Raw genomic sequence first — 25186 nt, forward strand, 5'->3', positions numbered from 1 at the left:
CAGCCCTGCCTGAGGCAGGGGTTTGGGTACGGACTGCATTGGCCCTGGGGAGCTTGGCCTCAGTGGCAAGGATTCAGTTTCTCAAGGTGTGAGCCCAGGTAGAGCGCAGCCTGGAGTCCTTGCTGGAGATGGTGCTTGGGAGGCAGCCTCCGAGTGGGGCCACCTGCCCTGAACATGGCTTAGCACTTAAGATGGGGTAGGAAGGGCTGGGGCATCTGCTCCCTGGGTCCCACACCCAAGGCTTCCCGAAGTTCGTTGCTCCGCACGGCAGAAGCAGCGGCCCACAAGCTGTGGCGGCCCGCAGCTCTCCCCAGGATTGCTCTGGTGTCTGCTGTTGCTGCCTCTGTCCCCAAACCAAAGCACAGAAGGCTCCTTATCTCACCTTCCTCCCCGTGTCCTCACGCTTGCTTCCGGCAATGCAGACTACATGCCACTCGGGCTGTGAACCTGCAAAACAAGCTCAGGAGCAGGCCCTCTGATGGGGCCCTGCACTGCGGGCATCTGTTCCAAAGGCTGCCCCTTGTCTCCAGGGCAACTGGCCAGGGAGAGACTGAGAATCAGGCAGCGCTACACCATCCATACCATAGCGGCTGGTTCATCCTTGTCTGACACAGCACCAGTTAAACCCACAGCCCCAAACTACTGACACACGGGGCAGATGAGCCAAGCTCAGGCCGCGTCTGCGACCATTTCTTCTGTAGCTCCTAACGCAACATCCATCGCTGCTGCAGCTGGGAGTGGTCACAGCCAAGAGCTGGCTGGCAGCTTGATTTTGGCCACTTCCGCCCCAAGAATGCTACCACAGGGGTGGGCAATGAACCTGGAAAGGGCAGAGCCATGGTCCTTCAGCGCTGCATGCATGAAGCAGTGAGGTTTTTTTCCTGCTCCCAAGGCTGAGGGTCAGGTGCTGCTGATTTGTAGGGATACCAGGGTAAAGCGAGTTTTGGACGTTTCTGGGTCCTGAAGTGATAACTGCGGCTGCTGCTGCTTCTTCTGCAAACACAGCTTGAGCTTCTCTTGGAAGGTCGTGGTGGTGATGGTGTACAGAATGGGGTTCAAGGCACTGTTGATGGGCAGGATGAAGATGACCACCCAAGAGGTCACGGTACCTGTTCCAACACAGACAGTATGCTAGTAACTAGGGCAGCTGCCCATGTCCTACGGATGAATTCAGGCAGAGGCTTTTAGCTTGGCGACTCAGGTGCCCCATGCTGCTCACAGACCGCCCCCCCCCACAGGTGTAAAGCCAGAGGAACCCCAGCCACGTCAGCACCACTCCAGCTCTTACAGGTATGTGCGTGCAGGGGCGGGCTCTTCACAGGGATGAGTGATAACTGATGTTTCACTCTTGCTAGCTGGCCTGCAGGCCGGGGTCGATTTTGTGAAGGGTGCAAACAGGAACAGGATGAGAGGCCTACTCATTACTGCCTATGAGCTGAGCTGAGCTGGGCTTCACACCCAGTGCCCCAACACTTTCAGACAGATGTGTTAACCTGCTAGGACCCCTCGAGTGCTGAACACACGGGGCACAGCTGAGAGTCTAGGGCCTGCCTGCAGCAGGGAGCGCAATTCCTGGGTCTGGGCTGAGCTCATGGCAATGAAAGTAGCACACGGGGGATACTTTGATCTCAAAGCGAGGGCTGAGGTAACTGTCGTCTAGTTGATACTCTGGGGGTGCAAACCAGGTGGGCCCTGCACGCAGGTGAGCCAAAGGGGGTGTGCGTGGCAGGAAAAGCCACTGAAGAGGCGGTGAGTTGGGTAAACTGTTCCTGTGCCTCTCCACACACAGAGGAAAAGCAGCCTCAGCGCCCCCCTCACAGGAGGCTGCCCCAACCCACCGCAGACCTGAGCCAGAACCGCTGCTTCCTCTCCCAGCCAGTAGCCAGTTCTGAGTGGCCGTCTGGGTGCCAGTGCTGCAGACCAGAGCTAGCCAGCCAGATCTGGAGAAGAACCTGCCTCTGCTCCAGGGCATCTCCATGCGGGGAGAGGAGGCTAGTGGCAAGAGGCTGTCAGCCAGCAGGAGAGAGCAGATGCTGCCTGAGCTCAGCGGGGGGCCAAGGGACCTGAGTTTGTCTGGCTCTTGTCTGTTGAGCTTTTATCCCTCGGGGTGGAGCATTTTGAGCATGGGGGGTCAGGTGCAGCAAGCCAGCTCTGTGGGGACACATGCAGGGAACCACTGCTCTGCATGTCAAAGAGGCTGCTGTGGGTCACCTGGTACTTCCACCTGCAGCAGGGAGAGAAGCTTCAGGAGGAAGATGGGCGTCCAGCAGAGGGCGTCGGTGAAGACAATGAAGAAGAACCGCTTGGCGATGGCCACTTCCCTGGAGAAGACGCTGCGCTCGGCTGTCTTGGTGGCTGTGTTGTGGATGGAGCAGAACATGCTGGTGTAGGCGAACACGATGGTGATGAAGGCAATGAGGTTCAGACCTAGCGGGAAGGAATCACCAGCCGTGAGTGTGTCGGAGAGCTAGCCCTGGGGCACCAGTGCCACACATCGTGGGGAAATGGAGCAGGGGTAAGGGTGGAGCAGCAGCTAGTAGATACCTTCCAGTACAGCAGCAACTAAGGACCAAAGACCCCTTTCCTCAGAACATACAAACAGCCCTACTGGGTCAGGCTGAATATCCGTCTAGCCCAGTGTCCTGTCTTCCAACGCCGGCCAAAGCCAGCTGCCCTGGGGGCATGAACAGAACCGGTGACCATCAAGTGATCCCTCCCCTGTCACTCATGCCCAGCTGCTGACAAACAGAAGCTTGGGACAGTCCATTGCAACTGACAAGGGCACAGCATCATTAAGCCATAGCTGGTAGGCAGTGGTCTTACCCTCCCAAGAGAGCTTTGGCTAGGGAGCGGGAGGGGAGTTAAGTCAAGTCAGTAACATGCGGGTGAGCAGGGTTATAACAGCAGCCTGGGGATGCAGTGCTTTTTTTTTTTCTTTTTAAGAAAAAAGAGGCACCAGTACGCAGCCAGCTCCCCGCCCCCTCGCTCCCCACCAGGGTTCCTGAGGCTGGCTCCCAGCCCCAGGGCTGCTGGGGTACCCCCTGCTCCGGCCAGGTCCCCTGAGCTGGACCAGCAGGACCCTGGCTGGGGCTGCTGAGGTGCCAGTATATGTACCAATCTGTACCGGCACAAAAGAAAAATAACCAGCAGCAGCAGCGCTGGTCGGAAGTCAAACGCCTGGTTCTGCACAGCACAGCTGTGGTACGACTGGCACTGCCTGGCTGCACCCGCTGCTCTGCTGCACCCTTCCGTATGCTGCTCTGCCTACGCAGACCCACGGTGAGCCTCTTCCCAGAGAAACACTGGCCCGGGCTCGAGGGCTTCGCGGCACTGCAAAGAGGGCAGGAGAGCAAGACAAAAACATCTCTAAAGGTTGGCATGCACGATGTTCCTCATCAACAGAGCCCTGGGGTGTGCACCAGGCCTAGGTGCTACCAGCCCCAAGGCGCAAACACCCCTGGCTCTGGGGCAGGTGTGCTGCTGGTCCCCTGGGCACAATGCATGAGGGGCTCTCGTGTCTTCTCTAGCACCAGCATCCTACCTGCCCTCCCTTCTCCCCCACGGAGGGCTGCCGCTTCCCTTTGCTGTGCAGCAACAAGCCTGTTTCACCCCCCGGCTGCAGACTGAACTAAGCCAGATGATAACAGCAGCCTGGTTGTGAGATTGTGCCCAATTTCTGTCCACTGGCCTGGCATGGCCCCTGTCGCAGCAGGAGCCGAGTGTGTCCTGCTCCAGTGCATTTAGCCACACAGCGCCTTGGGAGGAAGGGATCCACTGAAGATGGGGAACTGAAGCACAGAGAGGCTCTGGCTATGTCTACACTAGCTGGAAAGATCAACCCGCTCAGGGGTTTGATTTCAAAACTGACTTTTCAGGGGACCCAGTCGACCCCCGTACTCCTTGTGAGAGGCGAGAAGTAAAGGAGGTCGACCTGAAAAACTCTCCCATTGGCGTTTTTCAATAGGGACAGCCAGGTAAGCTGAGGGTAGCTGGGGCGAGTCTGGCCACGCAAGTGCCAGAGCTAGAACTGCATAGCTGCAGTCGATTTACTTTGCCTATTGTAGACATAGCCTAAGCGATTTGCTCAGGCTCACCGCAAGCCTGTGATGCAGCAAGGAATTGACCCTGTGTGTCTCAAGCCAGCACCCAGTCTGCTGCCCCACCCTGCCTCTCACGGCACCTCTCCATTATGTGACCTTCCTATTTCACTCCGGGGCACAGCACACAGCCTGGAAATCAAGTTCCCTGGCTATAGTTATAGTTTATAGCTGCGTGACGGCGACCATCCCCAGGGCGTGGTGGGTCTCTCATAGCCAAGCCCCCATGTCCTGAGGATTTCTCACCCAGAAATATGGCGGTGGAGTAGCCCCTGGCTCCGGGTCTCTCGGTCTCGTCAGACTGGAGGGGGAAACACACGCCGTTCCTCCCATAGTAGTCCCCAAAGGTCTCCTTGCTCCAGAAGGGGATGAGGGTGAGAGAAAAGCCCAGCAGCCAGATGATGACCAGCATGGAGAGAGTCTGCTTCTTGCCTGCTGCGTAATGGCTGAAGGGAAAGACGATGCAGAGGAACTTCTCCAGGGTCATGTACGTCAGCAGCAGGACGGACACCTCTGAGGACAGCATGGCCAGGCTGCCCACCAGCTGGCACTGGATGCTCGCCATCCACACCTGGGCGTGCTTGTTGTACTCGCCGGAGAACTTGAGATCAAAGGCGCCAATGAAGAAGAGGTAGATTCCCATCAGACAGTCTGCACCTGGGACAGAGCCAACGGGGGAGCATCAGCCCATGAGGGTATCCCCACTTTGCAACATCCCTTGGGAGCAATGGGTCCTTAAAGGGCAGGTTGTATGAGCAGGCCAGATTTTTGCCATTGGACACAGGTGTGCCTCACTTTGAAGTCATTGGTTGCTGTGTGCATGGAGCAAGGGGGCCCTTAAGCTGCACGCAAGGCACAGGGGCCCATTAGGAGGGCCCTCAGCATATGGTATTGTACCGCAGCATTGTGGGGCGCATGGGATGGTCAGTCCTGCTCCTGGGCCCCAGACCCCCCATTCAGTTCAGTTTGAGGTAGTTTAGGCACTGTGGTACAAAGGGTTTGGCTGTCTGTCTCTGGGTAGATGGGTGTTGGGTTAGGCACCCCCTGGTCAGCCTGGTCTGGGTGAACAGGCCTCCCCAGCTGAATTCTCAGGCTCCCTGGTGGTGGGAGGGTGGGGAATGGAGCCCAAATGCTCCTCACTGGAGCTCCATGTGTCTCCTGATCAGTTTTCTCTTTCTCCTAGTATAACCCTCTCACTCCAGCCTCCTCTTCCATGCTCTACACCCTCCCTACTGGGGTAGTGGGGGGAGGCTTTTTAAAAGGCCCAATGGCAGCCTCAGGAGAGATCAGCTGGCCCTAGTTGATTTATAACAGCCCCTCTCCCCACTGCATCCACTCTGCGATACCTCCTGATTCACCAGGGTCATTTCCACTGTTTAGTGCTGCCTCTCCGCTCTTGTAGGCTAGCCTCCTGGCCTGACCGTCACCGTAGACAGGTGGTGAATGAAATATACACTGCCTCTGGAGCCCTGGGGACATTAGTAATGGTGCAGGCTCACACGCAGCAGCAAGAAGACACAGGAGGCCAATGTTCCATCTATTTTTTTACAGTCGTGTGGAATAAATTGTGTTATATGCACTGAGGCATGAGTGGATATGCACCACCAACAGAAAGACAGGCTGCCAGCTGTGGGTGCTCTGCTAGGCAGCTGGGTGGCGCATGATTCTCTCCTGGGCGGCCTCCCCAGCGGTCAGCTTACCAGGAACACTGGTAGAGACTTATTTTAGCCTATTCAAGCTATGCACTGGGCTGGCTTGGTCCAAACCTGGGCAGGAACTCTCGCCAGTCTTGCACTTGCTGTCATTGCGGGTGGCGGGGCCGTTTCACTTGCACTCACCTGACCTTGTCCTACCCAGCCCCTCCTGCCCTATCCCCCACTCACAGCAGAGCGACTTGATGGCCATGGTGTGCTGGCTGTTCTCGGTGACGACAAAGGACCTCATGCAGATGACAAAGAGGTTCCCAAAGCAGGTGAGGCATGCGATGACCCAGACAAAGACCCTGAGGATAATGTTGGCCAGGAGGTTTTCCAAGGATGAGATGCCGTCGGTGTTGGGCTTGCAGCTACGCACGTGTGGAGAGTAGCTGCAATACTGGAACTTTTTAAAGTAGCTGCCAGAAAAAGGAATAGTGCCTGCGTTAGCAGCTCAGGACAGGGACTCCAGCCCTAGAGACTGACTTGGGAAGAGGGTGGATAGTCACAGAGAGGATGCTCAGTGCCTCCTGGACTTCTCGCCCCTCCCTTTGCTCCACCTTCTTCTTCCCAACTCCCCAGAAACTTCTCCAGGCCCTTCTCCTTCCACTTCCTCAGCCATTCTTGGAGCAGATCCAATCTCAGGGCATCAGAAATGTCTAGCCACGTAACTGTGGAGTGAAATGTGGTCTCCAGGGTGAGGGCAGGAGCTGGCAGTGTGTCAGCAGAGTGCAAGATGAGGAAGTCTGTAGGGCACCAAAGACTTTGTGAGGCTCTAGCAAAACTATGTGGCCCTTCAGGCCCACACAAACTGAATCCCCTCAGGGCCAAGGATGGGGTTGACAATCTCAGATGTTCCCTTACAGGGGATTGATGGTTTTTCACCACCCATGGGCTAATGTCCTTGTGTGGGATGCTCGTGTTGGTAAAAGCTCACAACTGCTTTTTAATCCCAAAGTGCAAAGTCGAAGTGTAAATGGTGACCTTGGCCGTGTGATCCGACCCCAGGTCAGCAATGCACTTAAGCGTATGTTTAAAATACTTCTCATGCTTAAGTGCTTTTTTAAAAATTATCTATTATGTCATGGTGCATTTTAATCAATAACTACTCAGCATTTTACACAAATGCGTGCATAGTCCCCCTCTAGCTCAGGCCCATTATGAACATGCCACATTTCAAAATCCATCCGTCAGTAAAACCTTTCAAGTTCCTCTAACAGGGATTCACGTTTTATCCAAGAGTTATTTCACATAAATCCCTGCTTTTAAAACCTCAGAAAAGTAATCCTGTATCAGCTTAGCAAAATTCTACATTTTAAAAAGATGGCAAACTTCAAAACAAAGCTAATTTACATTCCACTTGCACACCAAAAGGGAACGAAAATGATGCCCTTTGCTCTTGCACCCTAACGTTACGGGTGCAAAACTTACCTAGGTTTTTAATCGAAACAGACAGATGACAGTGACATGTACATTTATCTTGCTCTGTGTATGCCTAAGCATTGATAATTGGAGAAAATGAACTGCTTTTCTTGCAGCAAGAAAACACAAAGTACTCACAACTGGCTGGTTAGTGAAATTTACTTCCATTTTCCAAGATGTCTGCCCTTAGAGAACAGCCCAGTTTGTGTGTGAATACGTCCGTACTGGTCATTACTCATTATGCCCAGGCAGGGAGCCAAAAAGGACCACTAATTGGGTCCTTTAGCAGGTGTTTTGCGGAGAACTGAATAAGAGCTTTATAACAGCTGTCCTGAAAATGTACCTTTTTTGGTTTCACTTCCCAGTACACTCTAACTATACAACTTTCACAGCTACACATGATTACACAAACACACACCATGAGGTTAATACTTATGGGTGAAACCCCTTTAAATGTTGTGGCATTATGTCTCCCCAGACCTGGAACTTGCTCCCCCATTTCTCTTGGCCCACTTCTGTCTGGGGTTGCTCTAAGCTAAGCCTTGTTGGCTCTGACCCTCAAGAGGTCCTTCTGTCAGCTAGGGAATCTCGGAAAACAGTGCACCCATCCTGACTTGCCTGTCACGGAGCTGTTGAGTGGGGTGTGTGGGGCACAGGACTATCTATCTGGTGAGATCCAGCAGCTCCCTGGCCACAGTGGAAGACCAACTTGACTGAGGATTGATTGATTATTTTTTGTTTATTTTTGCCTGGCGCTAACTTCTATCAGAGCAGAAAATGATGTTACCTACTCCCAACCCTCTTCCTCACTCCCTGGTACTCACATGTGCGACAGATTGGTGAGTTTCTGGAACATGTGGGTCTGGATATTGGGGATCTCCAGACCTTCAATACTCCTGCAAAAATCAATGCAAGAGAAGACATCAGCAGGCTTGGCTCTCCGCCCACCCAGAGGCCATGGGCTCAGGGCACTTGGGTAGGACAGTGCTGGTGCTCTTGATCATACTTACAGAGAGCGCAGATGCGTGAGGCTGTCAAATTGGTTGGCAAAGATCTGTTTCAGCGGGTTGTAGGAAATATTCCTGCAAATGGGAAAAGCAGTCTTTCCTTCCAGAAATGCCCCATACTCCCCAAAAGCAGAGCCTTTCCCCAGGGCAGCCTGCCGCGAGGATGCCTGCTTGTGTCAAACAGAAATATTCTGAACTCTAAACAGAACACAATCTGGGGACTTAAATTTGGTCTTGATAATAAGAAGGTCTAACACGATATGTGCAAAGTGAGAGGCAAGTTAGTGATAAGCTAGCACACAACCTCAGGTCATGGAAACATCATCTGGTTCTAACAAATGGTTTGGACAAAATGTGAACCTCTTGGCAGATTGTTACCTGTATTGATAGTTATTGGCTGGTACTTAACACCGATGGTAATGAGGATGGTGCTAGTGTTAAATAGCCAAGAAGAAAGTAAAAGTATTTAAGAATAGAAGCAGAACTATGGCTATGCTAAAAGGCAGACTTGATGCTAATTAATTATGGGATGTTATGTTAATCATTATAAAAGAGCAGTGTGCTGCTTTGAGATTAGCATGCTCATCCATCACCAGGTACTGTTAGAGAAAGCGTTCTATCTCCCTGCTTCTCATTCAGGCACTGAGCAGTCCTGGGGCATGATTGCAGGTACCATGGCAGTGAGATCTAGGGTCATGGCTATTGATTTGAACTGATTCTCTCCCCCATTGGGTCATTCACAATTGTCCACGAAATCTATAACTGCCCTGGAGGCTCAAATCTGGATGTACTCAGTCTGGGTCAATTCCTTAGCTGGAAAATGAATTGGGTGGTGATGGGGGACTTCAACTATCCAGATATATGTTGGAAAACTAATACAGTAGGACACAGACTATCCAGTAAGTTCTTGGATTGCATTGGAGACAATTTTTTATTCCAAAAGGTTGAAAAAGCTACCGGGGGGAAGCTGTTCCCGATTTGATTTTAACAAATAGGGAGGAATTAGAAGAGAACTTGAAAGTGGAAGGCAGCTTGGGTGAAAGTGATCACGAAATCATAGAGTTCACAGTTCTAAGGAAGGGAGAAGGGAAAACAGCAAAATAGAGATAATGGATTTCAGGAGGGCAGATTTTTGGTAAACTCAGAGAGCTGGTAGGTAGGGTCCCATGGAAAGCAAAACTGAGGGGAAAAACAGCTGAGGAGAGTTGGCAGTTTTTCAAAGGGACATTATTAAGGGCCCAAAAGCAAGCTATCCCGCTGCGTAGGAAAGATAGAAAATATGGCAAAAGACTGCCTTGGCTTCACCAGGAGATCTTGCATGATCTCAAAATAAAAAAGGAATTGTATAAAAAATGGAAACAAGGACAAATTACCAAGGATGAATATAGGCAAACAACACAAGAATGCAGGAGCAAGATTAGAAAGGCTAAGGCACAAAATGAGCTCAAACTAGCTACAAGCATAAAGGAAAACAAGAAGGCTTTTTATAAATATATCAGAAACAAGAGGAAGACCAGGGACAGGGTAGGGCCACTGCTCAGTGAGGAGGGAGAAACAGTAACAGGGAACTTGGAAATGGCAGAGATGCTTAATGACTTCTTTGTTTCGGTCTTTACTGAGAAGTCTGATGAAGGAATGTCTAACATAGTGAATGCTAGTGGGAAAGGGGTGGGGGTTAGAAGCTGAAATAAAAAAAAAGAACAAGTTAAAAATCACTTAGAAAAATTAGATGTCTGCAAGTCACCAGGGCCTGATGAAATGCACCCTAGAATACTCAAGGAGCTGATAGAGAAGATATCTCAGCCTTTATCGATCATCTTTGGAAAATCATGGGAGACAGGACAGATTCCAGAAGACTGGAAAATGGCAAATATAGTGCCCATCTAGAAAAAGGGGAATAAGAATAACCCAGGAAACTACAGGCCAGCCAGCTTAACTTCTGTGCCAGGAAAGATAATGGAGCAGGTAATTAAAGAAATCATCTGCAATCATTTGGAAAGTGGTAAGGTGACAGGGAACAGCCAACATGGATTTGTAAAGAACAAATCATATCAAACCAATCTGATAGCTTTCTTTGATAGGATAACGAGCTTGTGGATAGGGGAGAAGCGGTAGCTGTGGTATACCTAGATTTAGTAAAGCATTTGATATGGTCTCACATGATATTCTTATAAAAAAACTAGGCAAATACAATTTAGATGAGGCTACTATAAGGGGGGTGCATAACTGGCTGGATAACCATACTCAGAGAGTAGTTCTTAATGGTTCTCAATCCTGCTGGAAAAGTATAAGTGGGGTTACACAGGGGTCTGTGTTCGGACCGGTTCTGTTCAATATCTTCATCAACGATTTAGATATTGGCATAGAAAGTATGCTTATTAAGTTTGCAGATGATACCAAGCCGGGAGGGGTTGCAACTGCTTTGGAGGCTAGGGTCATAATTCAGAAGGATCTGGATAAATTGGGGGAATGGTTTGAGGTAAACAGGATGAAGTTTAATAAGGACAAATGCAAAGTGCTCCACTTAGGAAGGAACAATCAGTTTCACACATACAGAATGAGGAGAGGCTGTCTAGGAATGACTACAGCAGAAAGGGATCTAGGGGTTATAGTGGACCACAAGCTAAATATGAGTCAACAGTGCGATGCTGTTGCAAAAAAAGCAAACATGATTCTGGGATGCATTAACAGGTGTGTTGTGAACAAGACATGAGAAGTCATTCTTCCGCTCTGCTCTGTGGTGGTTAGGCCTCAGCTGGCGTATTGTGTCTAGTTCGCAGTTCAAGAAAGATATGGAGAAATTAGAGATGGTCCAGCAAAGAGCCACAAAAATGATTAAAGGTCTCGAGAATGTGACCTATGACGAAAGGCTGACAGAATTGGGCTTGTTTAGTTTGGAAAAGAGAAGGTTGAGGGGAGACATGATAGCGGTTTTCAGGTATCAGAAAGGGTGTCATAAGGAGGAAGAAGAAAACTTGTTCTTTTTGGCCTCTGAGGATAGAACAAGAGGCAATGGACTTAAACTGCAGCAAGGGAGGTTTAGGTTGGACATTAGGAAAAAGTTCCTAACTGTCAGGGTGGTCAAACACTGGAATAAATTGCCTGGGGAGGTTGTGGAATCTCTATCGTTGGAGATATTTAAGACCAGGTTAGATAGATGTCTACCAGGGATGGTTTAGACAGTATTTGGTCCTGCCATTGGGGTAGCGGCTGGACTTGATGGCCTCTCGAGGTCCCTTCCAGTCCTAGTGTTCTATGATTTTACGATTCTATGAAATCAAGGCCACACCAGGAGCAAAACCAGGGCAGACTTTCCCCTGGCCACAGACCCCTTCCTCCCTTCAAACAGTAACATGCCCTCTGCTACACACTGGCTGCCAGCCCATCACCCTGGCACGGTCTATCTAGGGAGACCACCTGCCAGCATGAGGACATGCTCTGTGCCTTGGAAGACAGCGCAGTCCCTTTGAAGTGCCAGGGCAGTGCGGCTCCTCTGCTCTGCAGGGCTGTGAGAGAAAGGTCCCACAGCCACGGTGTGAGCAGCATGAAGAGCTCATTGCCCTAGGCCCCCTCCCTTCTGCCCTTGGCCCCGCCTCTTTTGGGGCCATGGAACCAGGCCCCCTCCCACCGTGTTCCATGGCCCGTGGTGGCTGCTGGCCCCGCTGCTGTGGGCAGATGAACAGCTCTAGGTACGAGCTGGCTCCTGTTATTACTGCGCTGCTGAAGCTGCCAGAAGAGGGCCACACCAGCCCACTGCTTCCTTTCAGTTAGGGCAACAAGCCGGTGGCAGCTATCACAGGTTCTTCTTACCTGGGTTGGATTTGATCTGATGCCTCAGAAGCCAATGTCTGTTCAGCCCATTATCAATTCCCCAAGCCAGGTGATCCCCCTAGAGCTCATCCCTCAGGGACTGCTGGCTGCCCATGCTGCTCTCTGGTGTAGCTGCTGAGGACCCAAAGGGTTGGCTCAGATTAAGGCTCAGAGAGCTCCAGTGCAGTACTCACAGCTGCTGCAGGTGGTGCAGGTTACTGAACAGAGATGGCGGGAGTTCCTCCAATCTATTGCAAGAGAGGTCGCTGTGCAAACAGAAGCAAGATTTCAGACAGGTGGCTTGCTGGGGTTCGGCGGGGGAGCACTATGCACACGAGATAACACTGTTACAAGTGGGGAGCAAACCCTAGCCCCCAAGAGAGACTCAGGGCAGAAGAAACAAGACCTAGGCAGGGCAGGGTGTGTTAAGGGGTTTGCAGAGCTCTGTGGAAGTGGTGGGACTGGAGGCGGGAAGGCATAGCAAAGATGGGCCAGCTTAGGACAGTGGTGCTTGGCCAAACTGAGTGGGGACCCCAGGACTGAAATAGCTGGCAGTGCTGTAGGCTTTTGGTGGATTAGAATATAAGAACGGCCAGCCTGGGTCAGACCAATGTGGGTTCATGTAGCCCAGTTACTTGTGGTTCAACAGAGTACAGTGCCAGAACGAATGAGCAGAACAGGCAATTGAGTGATCCAGCCTCTGTAATCCAGGCCCATCTTTTGGCAGTCAGAGGTTCAGTGCATGCAGGGCATGGAGCCGCACGCTTCATCTTGGCTAGTAGCCATTGATGAACCTCCTCTTCCTGAACTTATCTAGTTCTTTTTTGAACTTGGTTATAGTTTTGGATGTCACAACAGCTCCTGGCAACAAGTTCCATGGGCATCGGCTGAAGAAATGCTGCCTTTGGTTTGTGTTCGACCTGCTGCCTATTAATTTCATTGCGTGACTCCTGGTGCTTGTGCTAAGTGAAAGGATAAATATCACTTCCTAATTCACTTCCTCTACACCAGTCATAATTGTACAGTCCTCTATCATAGCTCCCTGTTGTCTCTTTAGTAAGCTGAATGGTCCCAGTTGGTTTTTTATCTCTATTCCACAATAATTTCTCTTGCTCTTCTCTCTATTGTTTTGCAAAATATTTCCGATATCTTTTTTGCAATGAGGCAACCAGAACTGCATGCAGTAGTCTAGGTGGGGGTAACATAGGTTTATTTAGAGCCATTACAGTATTTTCTGCCGTTTCTCTCCCTTTCCTGACCGTTCCTGGCATTCTGTTGGGTTTTTTGATTGCTGCAAAACACTGAGAGGATGTGGTCAGAGAATTATCTGCTATGACACCAAGATTTCTCTCTTTAGTTATAGCTAAATTAGTCCCCATCACTTTGCATGTATAATCAGGATTATACATCCCAGTGCAGATTACTTTGCACTCATCAACGCTGAATGGTATCAGGCAGTCACCCAGTGTTGTGAGATTCCCTTGGAACTCTTTCCAGACTTCACTATCGGGAGTAATTTTATATCTGCAAACTCTGCTACTGTGACCTCACTGTTTCCCCTCCACCACCCTTTCCTGTTCATTTAGGAACATGCTGATACTGCCCAGCGTGGAAGAGCAAAGGTAGCCACAGGGCACGCGTGAGGAGTATCAGCAGGCCTGGGAGAAGGGGAAGCTTGGATCCACTTGCCAGCACTATATTCAGCAACACCAGTGTTCCACTTCTACTAGCACGTACTTGTTATTAGCAGCTACCTGTGGGTGGAGCAGCCAAGCCCCCACGTGTCAGGGAACTATTCCCCAAGAGAAGAAGAACAGAGGAGACTCCCCATGGGATCCCCAGAAAATCGTCTCAATCAAAGCAATGGATGCCCTTCGCTTTCCATCCCAACAAAGACATGAGCTTTTGCAACTGCCCCCCAAGCAGAACCAAGCCTGGGACTTCTGGAGCTTAGTGCAGGCACCTCTATAGCTTGAGCTAAAGGCAAGATGGCACTCGTTCTTCCTCTGTGAAGTAGTCTAGGTACCACTACACGGGACAGTTAACCATACATAGGTGTGAGGGTTACACTCGCAAGCGCTGCTACTCTGTGGGCCTTGTGGAGGGCACGGCATTTGGGCAAATCAACAGGGAGACTTACAGCTCCACCAGGTTGTTGAGTTTGGAAAATGCCCCTTCCTCAATCCATTCAATCTTGTTTCGGCGTAGCACCCTGTAGGAGGAGGAAGAAGAATCCCCAGTGAAAAGCAGCCTTCCATTTCCCACATGCTTCCAGGGACTGTGACGACCTTAGATCTGACCATGGCATGAAGGAGATCTTAATGCTGGTCTTAGGAGAGGCATGTTCGACACTGAGCACCCAGGCCTGCTCTCTTCCTCATAGAGCACATGTTTACTGCTTACCTTGCGCCAGTCCTCTGACACACACTTAGGTGTCCAGACTCCATACCCATCTCTAGGGAAAAGCAGATTCAGGGTTGAGCTCTGGGGTTCAGGGACAGCTCCCAACTAAATGTCGACTCCGATGTGTCCATGCCCAAGAGGAGACTCTGTCAGAGCCCCACCACACCCAGCCTGAGCTGGAGAGGCATTGTCATTTGGCTAGCCAGAGAGAAATGCTATGAGTGTGAAGGAAAATGAGCTCACAGTGCAACCGAACTCTGCTCTGCTCAAAGCTTAGACGGCTCAACAACAAATTCAGAACTCAGGACAGTTCATTGCCTTTGCTTTGAGAACCCTCGGTGTGAAGAGCTGCGGCCCCTCCTGAATGAACCGTGGTTTTGCAGGGCAGCCACATGAGCCACAAGCCGTATCACTTAATGAGGTGGCAGTTAGAGGGAGTTTCAATGCAACTGCTGGGCTTGCCCCTCTCCCTCCTCAGGCCGAAGTGAAAACACCAGAGAGGGCTCAAAACTGAACAATTTCCTGAATGTTCAACCATTCGTCCATGGCTCTGGCACTGCTGCCCCTGCTGGCTGGGAGATAGCTCCAGTGCCCAGACCACACACAGCTCAGCTTCCCAGGCTGAGGCCTGAGGTCCCACACTGCAAGCAGTAGGCTCATGGCCATTGTGTGTGTGTTTAGCATATATGAAAGATCCTCTTCTCCCCAGTGTGTGGCTGCCCTGATTCAATACCCACCCTGGAGAGAGGCTGGGAGGGCTGCCCTGGGAGTGGCTTGAGTCCTGGCCAAACATTTAATTTGGGAATGAGGGACTGACCTGTCCCCATTTAGTCACCAGCTCCTCCGTAACACCAGAGCACCGCCACTCTGCTGGGATAGTTGCAGGGAGAGGGAGGGCGTGCTGGGCTGGTGAGGGGAGCTACTTCCCATGGTCTCACCACACCCCACAAACCAGCCTCTCTTGTCTGTTTCATCTCCTCCTAAAGCTGTCGCATATGCCAGGGTCTTTGGGCATGTTTAGGCCTCCTGTGTTGCTCTGGCTTGTGTTTCCATGACGCTGCCATAACAGGACTGAGAAACACAGGCCTGATCCACGGCCAAAGTGCCTGGCGGCTGGGCTGGAAGGAAACCGTACGCTGTGGGGAGAGAGCTGCTCATTCACCTCCTGGCTCTGGCAGCAGGGTGTGGGGAGAGTTCTTGCTGGGGAGAACAGGGCTCAGCGTCCAGGGGCGGCTCCTCTGTGAGCTCACACAGGAGCCAGACCCAGCCTGCTGGGGCTGAAAATATTTGGTTCTTTTCAGGTAATTTCTTCCTTTGAAAAAGGGCCGGCGGGAGCAGGAGGTGGATCGCTGACACTTTAAGAGACTTCAGCCTGCAATCCAGCACCCACGCACCACAGGCATCCCCACCTTACTCCACAGGATCACGGCTGCTCACTTTGTACTTGCCCACTGATGGCCTGGGAGTAATGAGTGCTGGCAGCGCCCACAAATGGGCGCGAGAGGATGCCATGTGACACAGGGCAGGGAAATACAAAGCACCATTCTCCAAAGCAGCATGGAGCCCAGCCAGGGAAGGGAAGGGATGGAAGGCTGCTGGTTTAGTGGAGGCTGTACTGCTCCCTGCTTTGAGGTTTCCACACTGCGTGCATACACTACAAAGCCGTCAGGCTCACTAGGGGCTGGCAACACCACAAGCAGACACCCAGGGCTGGGTCTGTTTCAGGGGCTGGCAGAGCTCAGGGGCTGTAGCTATTCCGGTGCTTCTTGAACCTTCCCACGGCACGGGGTCCTAGAGCCCACATCCAGCCCAAATGGCTGCACTGCAGTTAAACCCATGCTGAAGTTAAGCCCCCTTAGCCTGAGCCCTGTCAGGTGCATGAGCCAGACACAGGGGCCTAGTTGCAGGGGAGACATTGCTTCAGTGCCAGGGAGCTGAGCCTGGCTGGCTTGGAATGAGCAAGAGCTCAGAGGAGCAAAGTCCTGGCACGGCTCTGGAGAGGGACAGGAGGAAAGAGGGGCAGATCCTGCCCTCTAGGCACAGAGAGAGACTTCTAGATACTGAGTTCTGGAATACGCTGCTGATGCTCCATCAGTGGCAGGGTTGTTCCCAGGATGCTGGGCATGTGGGACTGCTCACAAGGACAAGGATTCATAGACCTACAGGCCTGGTGGGACCTGGAACATTCTGGTGCTCAGGCTTTGGAAACACCTGTGAACGCTCAGGGAACGAGGCTGAAATGCATCTAGTTCTCATATTTCCTCACTTGGCCACTCCGCACTATAAAAACACCTTTGGACAAGAGCTCTTTACTAGCTCTGGCTGGAACAGAGCCCGTGTGGTGTGGCTGTGTGGCAAATGAGTACAGGAACAGCAGCAGCAATACAGCTAGTTAGAAGAGGCTTTTGCACGACTGCAGGTTGGTGCGAAGCTAGTCTACAGCAGCTAAGCCCCTCCGCGCTGGACAGGGAAAGATAGAAAGAAATAGCCAGAGAAGCATTAGACACCAAAGGGTTCTGAGCCCATGGTTGCTTCTGCTGCTGAATGCTTGGGGACTCTCAGGTGTGCTTGACTTGTGCCCTGCATGCAAACCAAGAAGGTACTTGGCTTGAGCATCCCGTCACAACAGCAGCTAACACGTGCTGGCAGGGCGACTGCAGGCCTCACCACGACTAAAATGTCGGGCCAACATTTTCTCTTGTGGATGCCTAAAGTTAATTACAATTAACTAATGAAAAGTGACCTGGCTGTCAAAGCACCCGACATGCTCAGTGGCCGAGCAGCGGCTCTGAAACATGCCCTTAATGCGCCTCTATCTGAGGCTCTCAAAGTATTTCACAAACAGCATCAGACCTAGCGGGCCTTTGCCATCTCCAATGGTCATAGCTTCATGACTAATTGTTCAGTCCCTTGGCGGGCGAGTGAGTAAATGGGCTAAAAGTAACAGGTATTACTTGGGGATTATACCATTGTTAAGACAGCACCAGAACTATGCTAGGAACAGGGGAAATCTTCCCCAGGCTACAGGAGGGGATCCTGCCAAAGCCACGTCTCAGTTACTGGTCGATTGACTCGCCTGCTGCGAGCTGACAGCTTTGGGAATGGGTCCAGTGATACAATCCAAATGCCTTGGATAACAATCACCCCACACTATGGGAGGACAGGCTTGTCTGTACATTCCAGTCCTTCCTTTCATGCCACTGTCGCGTGATAATTTGTAGCTTGTGTATATGAATAATGTCTCTGTGGCATGCAAGTTTATTCACCTTATCTTGCAGCGCTCCAGAGGCTGAGACTTCTGGGGAATATACAAACATGATTAGGAAAACTCGAATCTGGGACAGGACTGCATAGTCTCTGGGAGAATTCCTTGGCTTTGGCAGCTCTTGGAAAGCACTCACGCTACAACTCAGCGCTGCAAACAAACACTGCAGGCATGAAACTGACCCCAAACCTGCTTTCAGGATAACAGTGTTGAAGAGGCTGAGAACATTTTAGTGCAGAACTTTTCTTCTTTAACAGACAAACGGAACACGGATTTTAGCGCTAGTGAAAGTTTCTGGGACGAGAGGGAATCCCTTTATCCACACAGCAGTAGAAAGATCAGCTGTCTCCGCAGCCCACAATCTGCCTTAGCCCTGCACCCAAGGGCACTAGATCCATGGTTTGTCATGCGGGAAGGTGTTAGCTGTGCACTGGACTGACGCTCACCAAATCATGTCTCACTGGCTGCCAAATAGCCATCAGCTGGCCAGCTTTGGCTTTTGCTCATTACTAGGGCCCTGCCAAATTCACGGGCCGTTTTGGTCAATTTCACTGTCCCCGGAATTTTAAAATCATAAATGTTTGTGTTCTCAACTATTTCAATTTGAAATTTCACAGTGTTGTAATTTAGGGACCCTGGCCCCCAAAGGAGGCTTGCGTGTGTCTGTCTGTGTGTGGAGGGAGGGGAGCTTACAAGATTTAAGTAGAGGGTATTGCGCACATAATCTTGCGATCCCCCCCGCCCCAGCAATGTTCTTTTTGTTCAGGGCCCCCAGTTTGAGACAATCTGTGTAGCACAGGGTAAAAGAACACAAAACCGGATATCACAGTGGGTGGGAAGGACAGATGTTACGGTCTGTGACACGCTCGTCATGGCTGGGACTTGGGTAGGACCACAGTCATTACTGACCTGAGTAGATGTAATGGCGGAGAACTAGAAGTGAAAGCACTGGATCTCATTATTAAGTATAAATGCAGCTGTCTAACAGATCTTTAAAATGCCACAGAACTGCCTTTGCTGTTTATACATATAGTTTGTGTGCCATAAAATGGATTCAAGTTGCCAGATCTGCAGAAGGGACCAGTGGCATAGCTCTGGTGAAGACACCGGAACCGCACTGAGTTTATACCATCTGAGAACCTGGCCCAAGATCTCTGGTGTTACATCCAACTCCATGAGGTTTGGACAATGTTCGGAGGGTCCCATGTGTGACCCATGAGATTTTGCCCATCCAGATTGGGGTTGAAGGTATGACTCCCTCACCGTGCTCCCCCCCACCATAGTGAACCCTGTGGGGAGAGTTGGTACTCACAGCACAGTGAAGGTGCTGCATTCCTGGAACACTGAGCTATTCAGAGCACAGATCTGGTTCCCTTCCAGCTCCCTAGAGAAAGAGAAGAAGCTGAGCTTCCGTGGGTCACAATCCTCCACGACCCCTTCCAGACAAAATGTTGCTTGTTTCTGGACAGAGGGAAGCCTCTCCTGCCACCTGTGAGACTAGAACTCCTGACCCCAGGTGCATTGCACGTTTGAGAGAACTGACCCCACAGGTCATCTTCTCAGGTCCTGCTTCCTGTGTCACTCCCAAAAGCCCCTCTTGCCCCTGGTCGCCCAGCTCAGGGCTCCCCTCTCCTCCCATCGGGGCTCTGCCTTTCTGTTCTTCCTCTCTAAAATCCACCCTTCCCTTTCCCTCCCCTTCACTTGTTTCTCACCTGCTGTAGCCTGGTCCTCTCTTGGCAACAATTATCAGAGTGGTAGCCGTGTTAGTTTGAATCCACACACACACAAGGAGAAGTCCTGTGGCACCTTATAGACTGAAAGCTTTTTGGGAGCATCAGCTTTCCTGAGCAAAGAGCTGCTTTGCCAGATGCACAATGAAGTGGGTGTTTGCCCATAAAGGCTTAAGCACCAATAAATCTGTTAATCTATAAAGTGCCACAGGACTTCTCATTGTGCTTATCCTCTCTGCCTTCCTCGCAACCTCCACCCAGCCCAACCGAACTGCCCCAGCGAACCGCTGCTCTTCTCACAGCTACCTGGCTGCCCTGCAGAGGGCCAAGAGAGACGCGGCAGCTTCTCCTCTCTCCTCATCCACTCTGGGAATCCCTCCACCCACACAGCACACCTGATTCCCACGGGTGGGGCTGGGCTGAGGTGCCTGGGCATTACTCCGGCTAACCCAGAGTAATTTTTTGTCGTTTGAGACAACAGCCCTCCCGACCAGGGTGGGTACTCACAGCCAGCTGAGATTCGGCATCTCTGCACACATGGAAGTGTTGGGCAAGGTGCTCAGGGAATTGTTCAGCATGTACCTGGTTGGGAAGCAATAGGAAAATCAATAGTAATGCCTAGGACGTGCCCAGGACCCAGCGGGTGGGGCACTATATCTGAAATGCAGCTGTTACTCATCTGGACTGAGTAGAGGATGTGCGACATTGCCCTAAGCCCATTCTCACAGTCTGTCTGTGGTAGACAGCTCTCCCACCGCTCCCACTATAGGAGGGAGCCGTGCTCACCGCGTCCAGGAATGGCTGGACACTGGGCCAATCCATTGCACAGATATTAGTGGTTGCTGTTGGGGTCACTCATTTTCTCTAGCTACTGACACAGATGAGCCCAGTTTACAGCTAGGGTTATTGCCAGTCAAAGCCGAACTGCAAACCCTGCGAAGTGGGCTGTGGGAATAAAGGAACATGATCATGTACAGGTTGCACCTTCCTGGTCTGGCGCCCTCAGCACCTATTGGGTCACAAATGAGGGAATTTTGCAGACCAGGGGAGGTCTCCTGTCTCCAGCCTCACAACCTGCCACCCCTCCCCGCTGCTTGCTTAGCTTACAACCCTGCTGGCCCTGCTGCCTTTGGCCCTCATCACCTCCTACTCTTACCACCACCCCTAGCCAGGCTGTCACTGGTCCCAGCACTGATGCCAGCCCTGGCCTTTGGCCCAGTGAACACCAGTGACACAAGCCCCATGGGCCTCCCCTGCACAGGGCTGCTGCACCTTGCCCTGCCATTCCACCAGGAATCCCAGGTGCCAGCCCCCCTCCCACCAGTCCTACTGAACCACGGATCTTGGTGGACCAGAGGATCCCAGTTTTGGGAGGTGCAACCTATAATGACAGACTGCATCTTAATGCATGCACACTAGAGGAGTAAAAGGAGGTTGTATAAGGGGTGCACAAAGTGGGGGCTGGGCCCTGTCGGGGGGGCATGAGCGTTCTTAAGGTGGGGGCATAGCACAACCGGCTGCTGGGTCTCTGCCTAATCCAGCTCATTCAAAATGTTGAAATATGTTACTGGTTTTATGTGTGTATGTTTACACCTTTGTATACCGCTTAATAAAGTTTTTACATTCTATATACTGATTTTCTTACACATGCTGAAAGTTTTTTTTTTTTAAATAGGAACATAACTGAAATTTCCATCGGTTTGGATTACATCAGACAGGTTGGGGAGGTCGGGGTGTGGGGGGGCGCTGCTAATTGCAGGAATGAAAAATGGGGCCTGACATAACAAGTTTGTTCACCCCTGGAACCCACAGCAAATGCAAAGAAAGCCCTGCTTGGTCTCTGAAGCTCTGGCTGGAACATGCATGTTGTAGACAGCATCTTTAGGGCATGGTGCTCCTTCACTCTAGCAAGGCTCAACCAAGCAAATGGAACTAGATTTTTCAAAAATTTATAGGTTGGCCAAACATGGGTCGCTTTTCACTAGAACAACAAAAGACACATCCCTGCCAAATCGCTGCACCAGGCCATGGAGATGCTGAAGCGTTTCAGTGAAATGGTTGGAGGAATAGTTTTAATATGGGCAAAACAAAGGATTTTCCCCAATGTCAGTCTGATGAACAGCTGTACAAGTGTTGCTGAATAGCCCCAAAATGTTCAACTTGAGACACGTGCCTGGCGTGGAAAATTTCAGCCAGCCAATTAAAGTTTGGCAAAGTTATAAGAAAATTAAAACAGGGTCATACAATGTGAAATATTTGGTAACATTATAGACAGCACTAGCAGTTCTCCCTGTAATTAGTTGCCAGGCACTTTGCTTTTTAGGCAAGCAAAACACCCAATGGAGCCTTGCCTGCATTAGGAGAGAATAATAGCAGTACAATTCGACCTTAAAAATCGAGAGCCCAGGGAGCAGACTGGTACACAGCAGTGTTTCTCAACCAGTGGGTCTCAAGCATTATGGGGTGGGGTGTCCCTCACGTATGATAATACAGGTGGGAGGCAGAAACCATTGAAACTTTAATTCCCACCTAAGCAAAGAAAATCTCACTTTCCCAGTGTCCGCACTCCCTTTTCCTTCAAGGTAAGGTATTCTGTCAACCTCTCAAAACAAGCACATAAATTGTACAGCCATGGCATTAAAGCGGATACATCCTCGTACACTTAGGGCTCATCTACATGAGCCTCCCCTCCTTTGAAGGGGGCATGTAAACGAGCCGGATCGGTGAATAGCAATGAGGTATGCAGCACCTCATTGGCATAATTTCTTTGCTAATTTCAAAGTCCCGGCAAGCCATGTAGCCGCAGGCGTATTGAAGGACCTGCGCAACTTTGAAGATTCCTTACTCTCAAAACGTTTTGGGAGTAAGGCAGCGTAGACGCTGCACAGGTACTTTGATGTGCCCGCGGCTACGATTTGCTGGCGTTTTGAAGTTACCAGTTTTGAAGTTTGCACAGTGAGAATTATGCTAATGAAGTGCTGCCTATGCAGCATGGCACCACGTTGCTATTTGCCAATAGGGCTCATTTACACGCCCCCTTTGAAGAAGGGGCCTAGTGTAGATGATCCCTTAGTGTTATAGTACAGGTTGTACCTCCCTTGTCTGGCACCCTTGGGATCTGAGTGGTCCTGAATGAAGGGATTTCCTGCATGAGGGGAGGTCAGGCCTCCTGGCTGCCCTGCAGGGGGTGGGGCAGGGTGAAGGGATGGGTGCCAGCCTGCTGACCTGGCTTCCCTCCTGGCTGCCACCAGCTCCCTGCCCCCAAGATGCCTCGGGGTGGGGGCTCCAGTCCTACCAGCCTCCTAAATGCAGGGCTGCTGGGACCTCCTGGCTGTGCCCGGGTTCCACGCCTGGGATCCATGCCCTTTAGTAGGCTCCCCAACCCATCTTGCTGCCCCAGGGCTGCCCAGAGCTGTCTGCCAGCATGGCTGCCTGCCATCAGCAGGGCTCCTCAAGCACCTGGATCTCTCTCGTCCAGGCATTCTCTAGTCCAGCTACATCTTTGGTCCTGCCAGATGAGGGACATTGTTGGACAAGAAAGTTTCAACCTGCAACCGTAATAAGGGGGCGACAAATGTAAGTAAGGGGTTACCCAGCCTGAGATGGTTGAAAGACATCGACCTGGGATGGGAGCAAAAGATACAGCATCAGGGACATTATGAAAGTGGGACCCCCTAGGCCCCAAAGGACTGACTCCAGACTTACAGGAAGTACAGAGATTTCAAGCCCACAAAAGTTGCTGGGAGGATCTTGTTGATTTTGTTGTTATCCAGGATCCTGGAACGAGAAGAGGGAAAGGTGGTGACCCAGAAGAACAGAATTTAGATGGAGGGGCAACTCCATAGGAACAAAATTACATGGGGTGCTACGAGGTGAGGAAGGAGGCTTACATTTAGCACTCAATTGTCCTTGCAGGAGGTGGTTTCTTCCCTTTCTCACTGACAGCAGAAATCCAGACAAGATCAGCTTTCTCTTGGCTTTCCCTGCATGTTCCCTCCCCTCTTTCCCCCAGCCCAATCCAGAGGAGATGAGCATATAGACCACCCCTTCGAATCCCTCTCCACCCCCCGGCTGATGTGCTTGCTCTGAGTTCAGAGTCTGGCTTCTTTCACGAGCAGAGGGGCTGCTGGATTTCTTTTGCTAAAAAATAAATAATAGATTAAAGGCCCACTTGGAGAATTTGAGATTTAAGGGCATGTCCAGCTCCCCCAAACTTTTGTGGCTGATGGACACCCTGGACTGCCTTGAGTGAGCTGCTCTTCAGGTTATTTTCCAGGCTATTTAAGGGAGAGGTTGGTTGATCGTGTGGTAAATCATGACAGGAATGTGAAGGGCCGGGAAGTTCTCTCTGCAGGCTGAGTTCAGCTCAGGAAGGCAGCCATCTTGCAAAGCAGTCATTTTTGTTCCACTTCTCTATTGATCCTTTTATGGTCCCCATTAGAAGAACTGCCTGAGATAGGGTCAGCTTGGAGAGCAACTGGTGGGACTAGCCCATTGAGAACTTTGGTTTTAAACGCGGTGGGAGTGTGGAGTCAAACTGGTGTGTCCCATTTCAGGGGTCACCAATGCACCTCAATCCAGACCAACAGCATTCCTTGCCAATCCAGCACTGGATCACACTGAGTTCTCCCCAAGGCCCTTAATTGTAACCTGCAAAATCCCTTCTCACCCTTTCTGCTATGCCAAGCTGTGGTCTCTCCTGAGCAGAGAACTGCCTGGTGATCAATGTAGACACACCTCCACTGGGAACTAGACTGAGAAAAGTTAAGTGTGTTATTCCCTGAAGCATCCCTGCAGTAGGGTCTCAGTTATGGGTCTTCATCCATTTCCCAAGTCCACATCTTCTGTGGTCAGAAACCTGAGCTTTGACAAGGGGAGCCGGATAGAATGTGAACGGCTCAGATGCTGAGTGTGATTGGTCTCTCCCTGGGTTCTCACACTGAGGGTATAAGGTGGGATTAATCCAGCTTCTGTTATACACAGATGTAAGGAAGGCAGGGAAGAGGAGCGACTCAGATATATCTCCTATCCCAAGTGCAGGGGTAGCAGCTCTTATAAAGAGAAAGGTGGACCAGCTCCCACTTCTCTGCACATTTGGAAAAACAAAACTGCTCATTAACTTTCCCTGCATTTTTTCCCCCCCATCTTATAACATAGTAGTTGCCTTCTGTTTGTGGTATTTAGTGATGCATATTTAGGGTGAGCATATTTCCTGAGCCCAAATATGGGACATCCTGGGGTAGGACAGCTCCCTGGATGCCCCACACCTTGGGGCTCCAGGAATGGGGTTGCCACGCCTGTGAGGGACCTCCCTGGCTGCCCCACTTCTTGGGGTGCCAGGAATGGGGCTGCTGCCCCTACGGGGAGCTCCCCAGCTGCCCCACACCTTGGGGTGCCAGAAATTCAGCTGCCACCCCTGCAGGAGACCTCCACGGCTGTCCCATGTGTGGGGGATGCTGGGAGTGGGGCTGCCCCTGTGGGGAACCTCCCCAGCTGTCCCACACCTTGGGGCACTGGGAATGGGGCTGCTGCCTCACAGGAGACCTCCCTGGCTTCCTCACATCACAGGGAGTCAGGAACCAGGGGGCAGTCACGCTGGTGCTCCTTCTGGCTTCCCTCAGCTGTGGAGAACTAGAAACCTGGTGGCAGCCAGGCCTCAATGGCAGGGCTCCCTCCCCCGCATGGCCAGAAATCATGTGAGCATGTGCTCTCCATCCAGCCGCTGTGCCTGCACAAGGGGCCTGAATGTGGGGCAATT

The 25186-nt window shown here is 51.3% G+C and overlaps 1 protein-coding gene across 1 annotated transcript in view; it reads right to left on the reverse strand.

Moving 5' to 3' along the window:
• Positions 1-353: 353 nt before the first annotated feature.
• Positions 354-25186, reverse strand: part of LOC142020186 (relaxin receptor 1-like) — a 34500-nt gene continuing 9667 nt past the window's right edge. The window contains exons 7-17 of the mRNA XM_075007847.1: positions 23134-23205; positions 19936-20010; positions 19011-19082; positions 14171-14242; positions 12225-12296; positions 8224-8295; positions 8038-8109; positions 5981-6210; positions 4344-4754; positions 2212-2427; positions 354-1109 (exon numbers count right to left, since the gene is read on the reverse strand). Of these exons, the coding sequence (XP_074863948.1) occupies positions 901-1109; positions 2212-2427; positions 4344-4754; positions 5981-6210; positions 8038-8109; positions 8224-8295; positions 12225-12296; positions 14171-14242; positions 19011-19082; positions 19936-20010; positions 23134-23205 (1573 nt within the window). The 3' untranslated portion in view covers positions 354-900. The remainder of the gene's footprint in view (positions 1110-2211; positions 2428-4343; positions 4755-5980; positions 6211-8037; positions 8110-8223; positions 8296-12224; positions 12297-14170; positions 14243-19010; positions 19083-19935; positions 20011-23133; positions 23206-25186) is intronic.

Source organism: Carettochelys insculpta, chromosome 13 (genome assembly GCF_033958435.1).
Source record: "Carettochelys insculpta isolate YL-2023 chromosome 13, ASM3395843v1, whole genome shotgun sequence".
Classification (NCBI taxonomy): Eukaryota; Metazoa; Chordata; order Testudines; family Carettochelyidae; genus Carettochelys; species Carettochelys insculpta.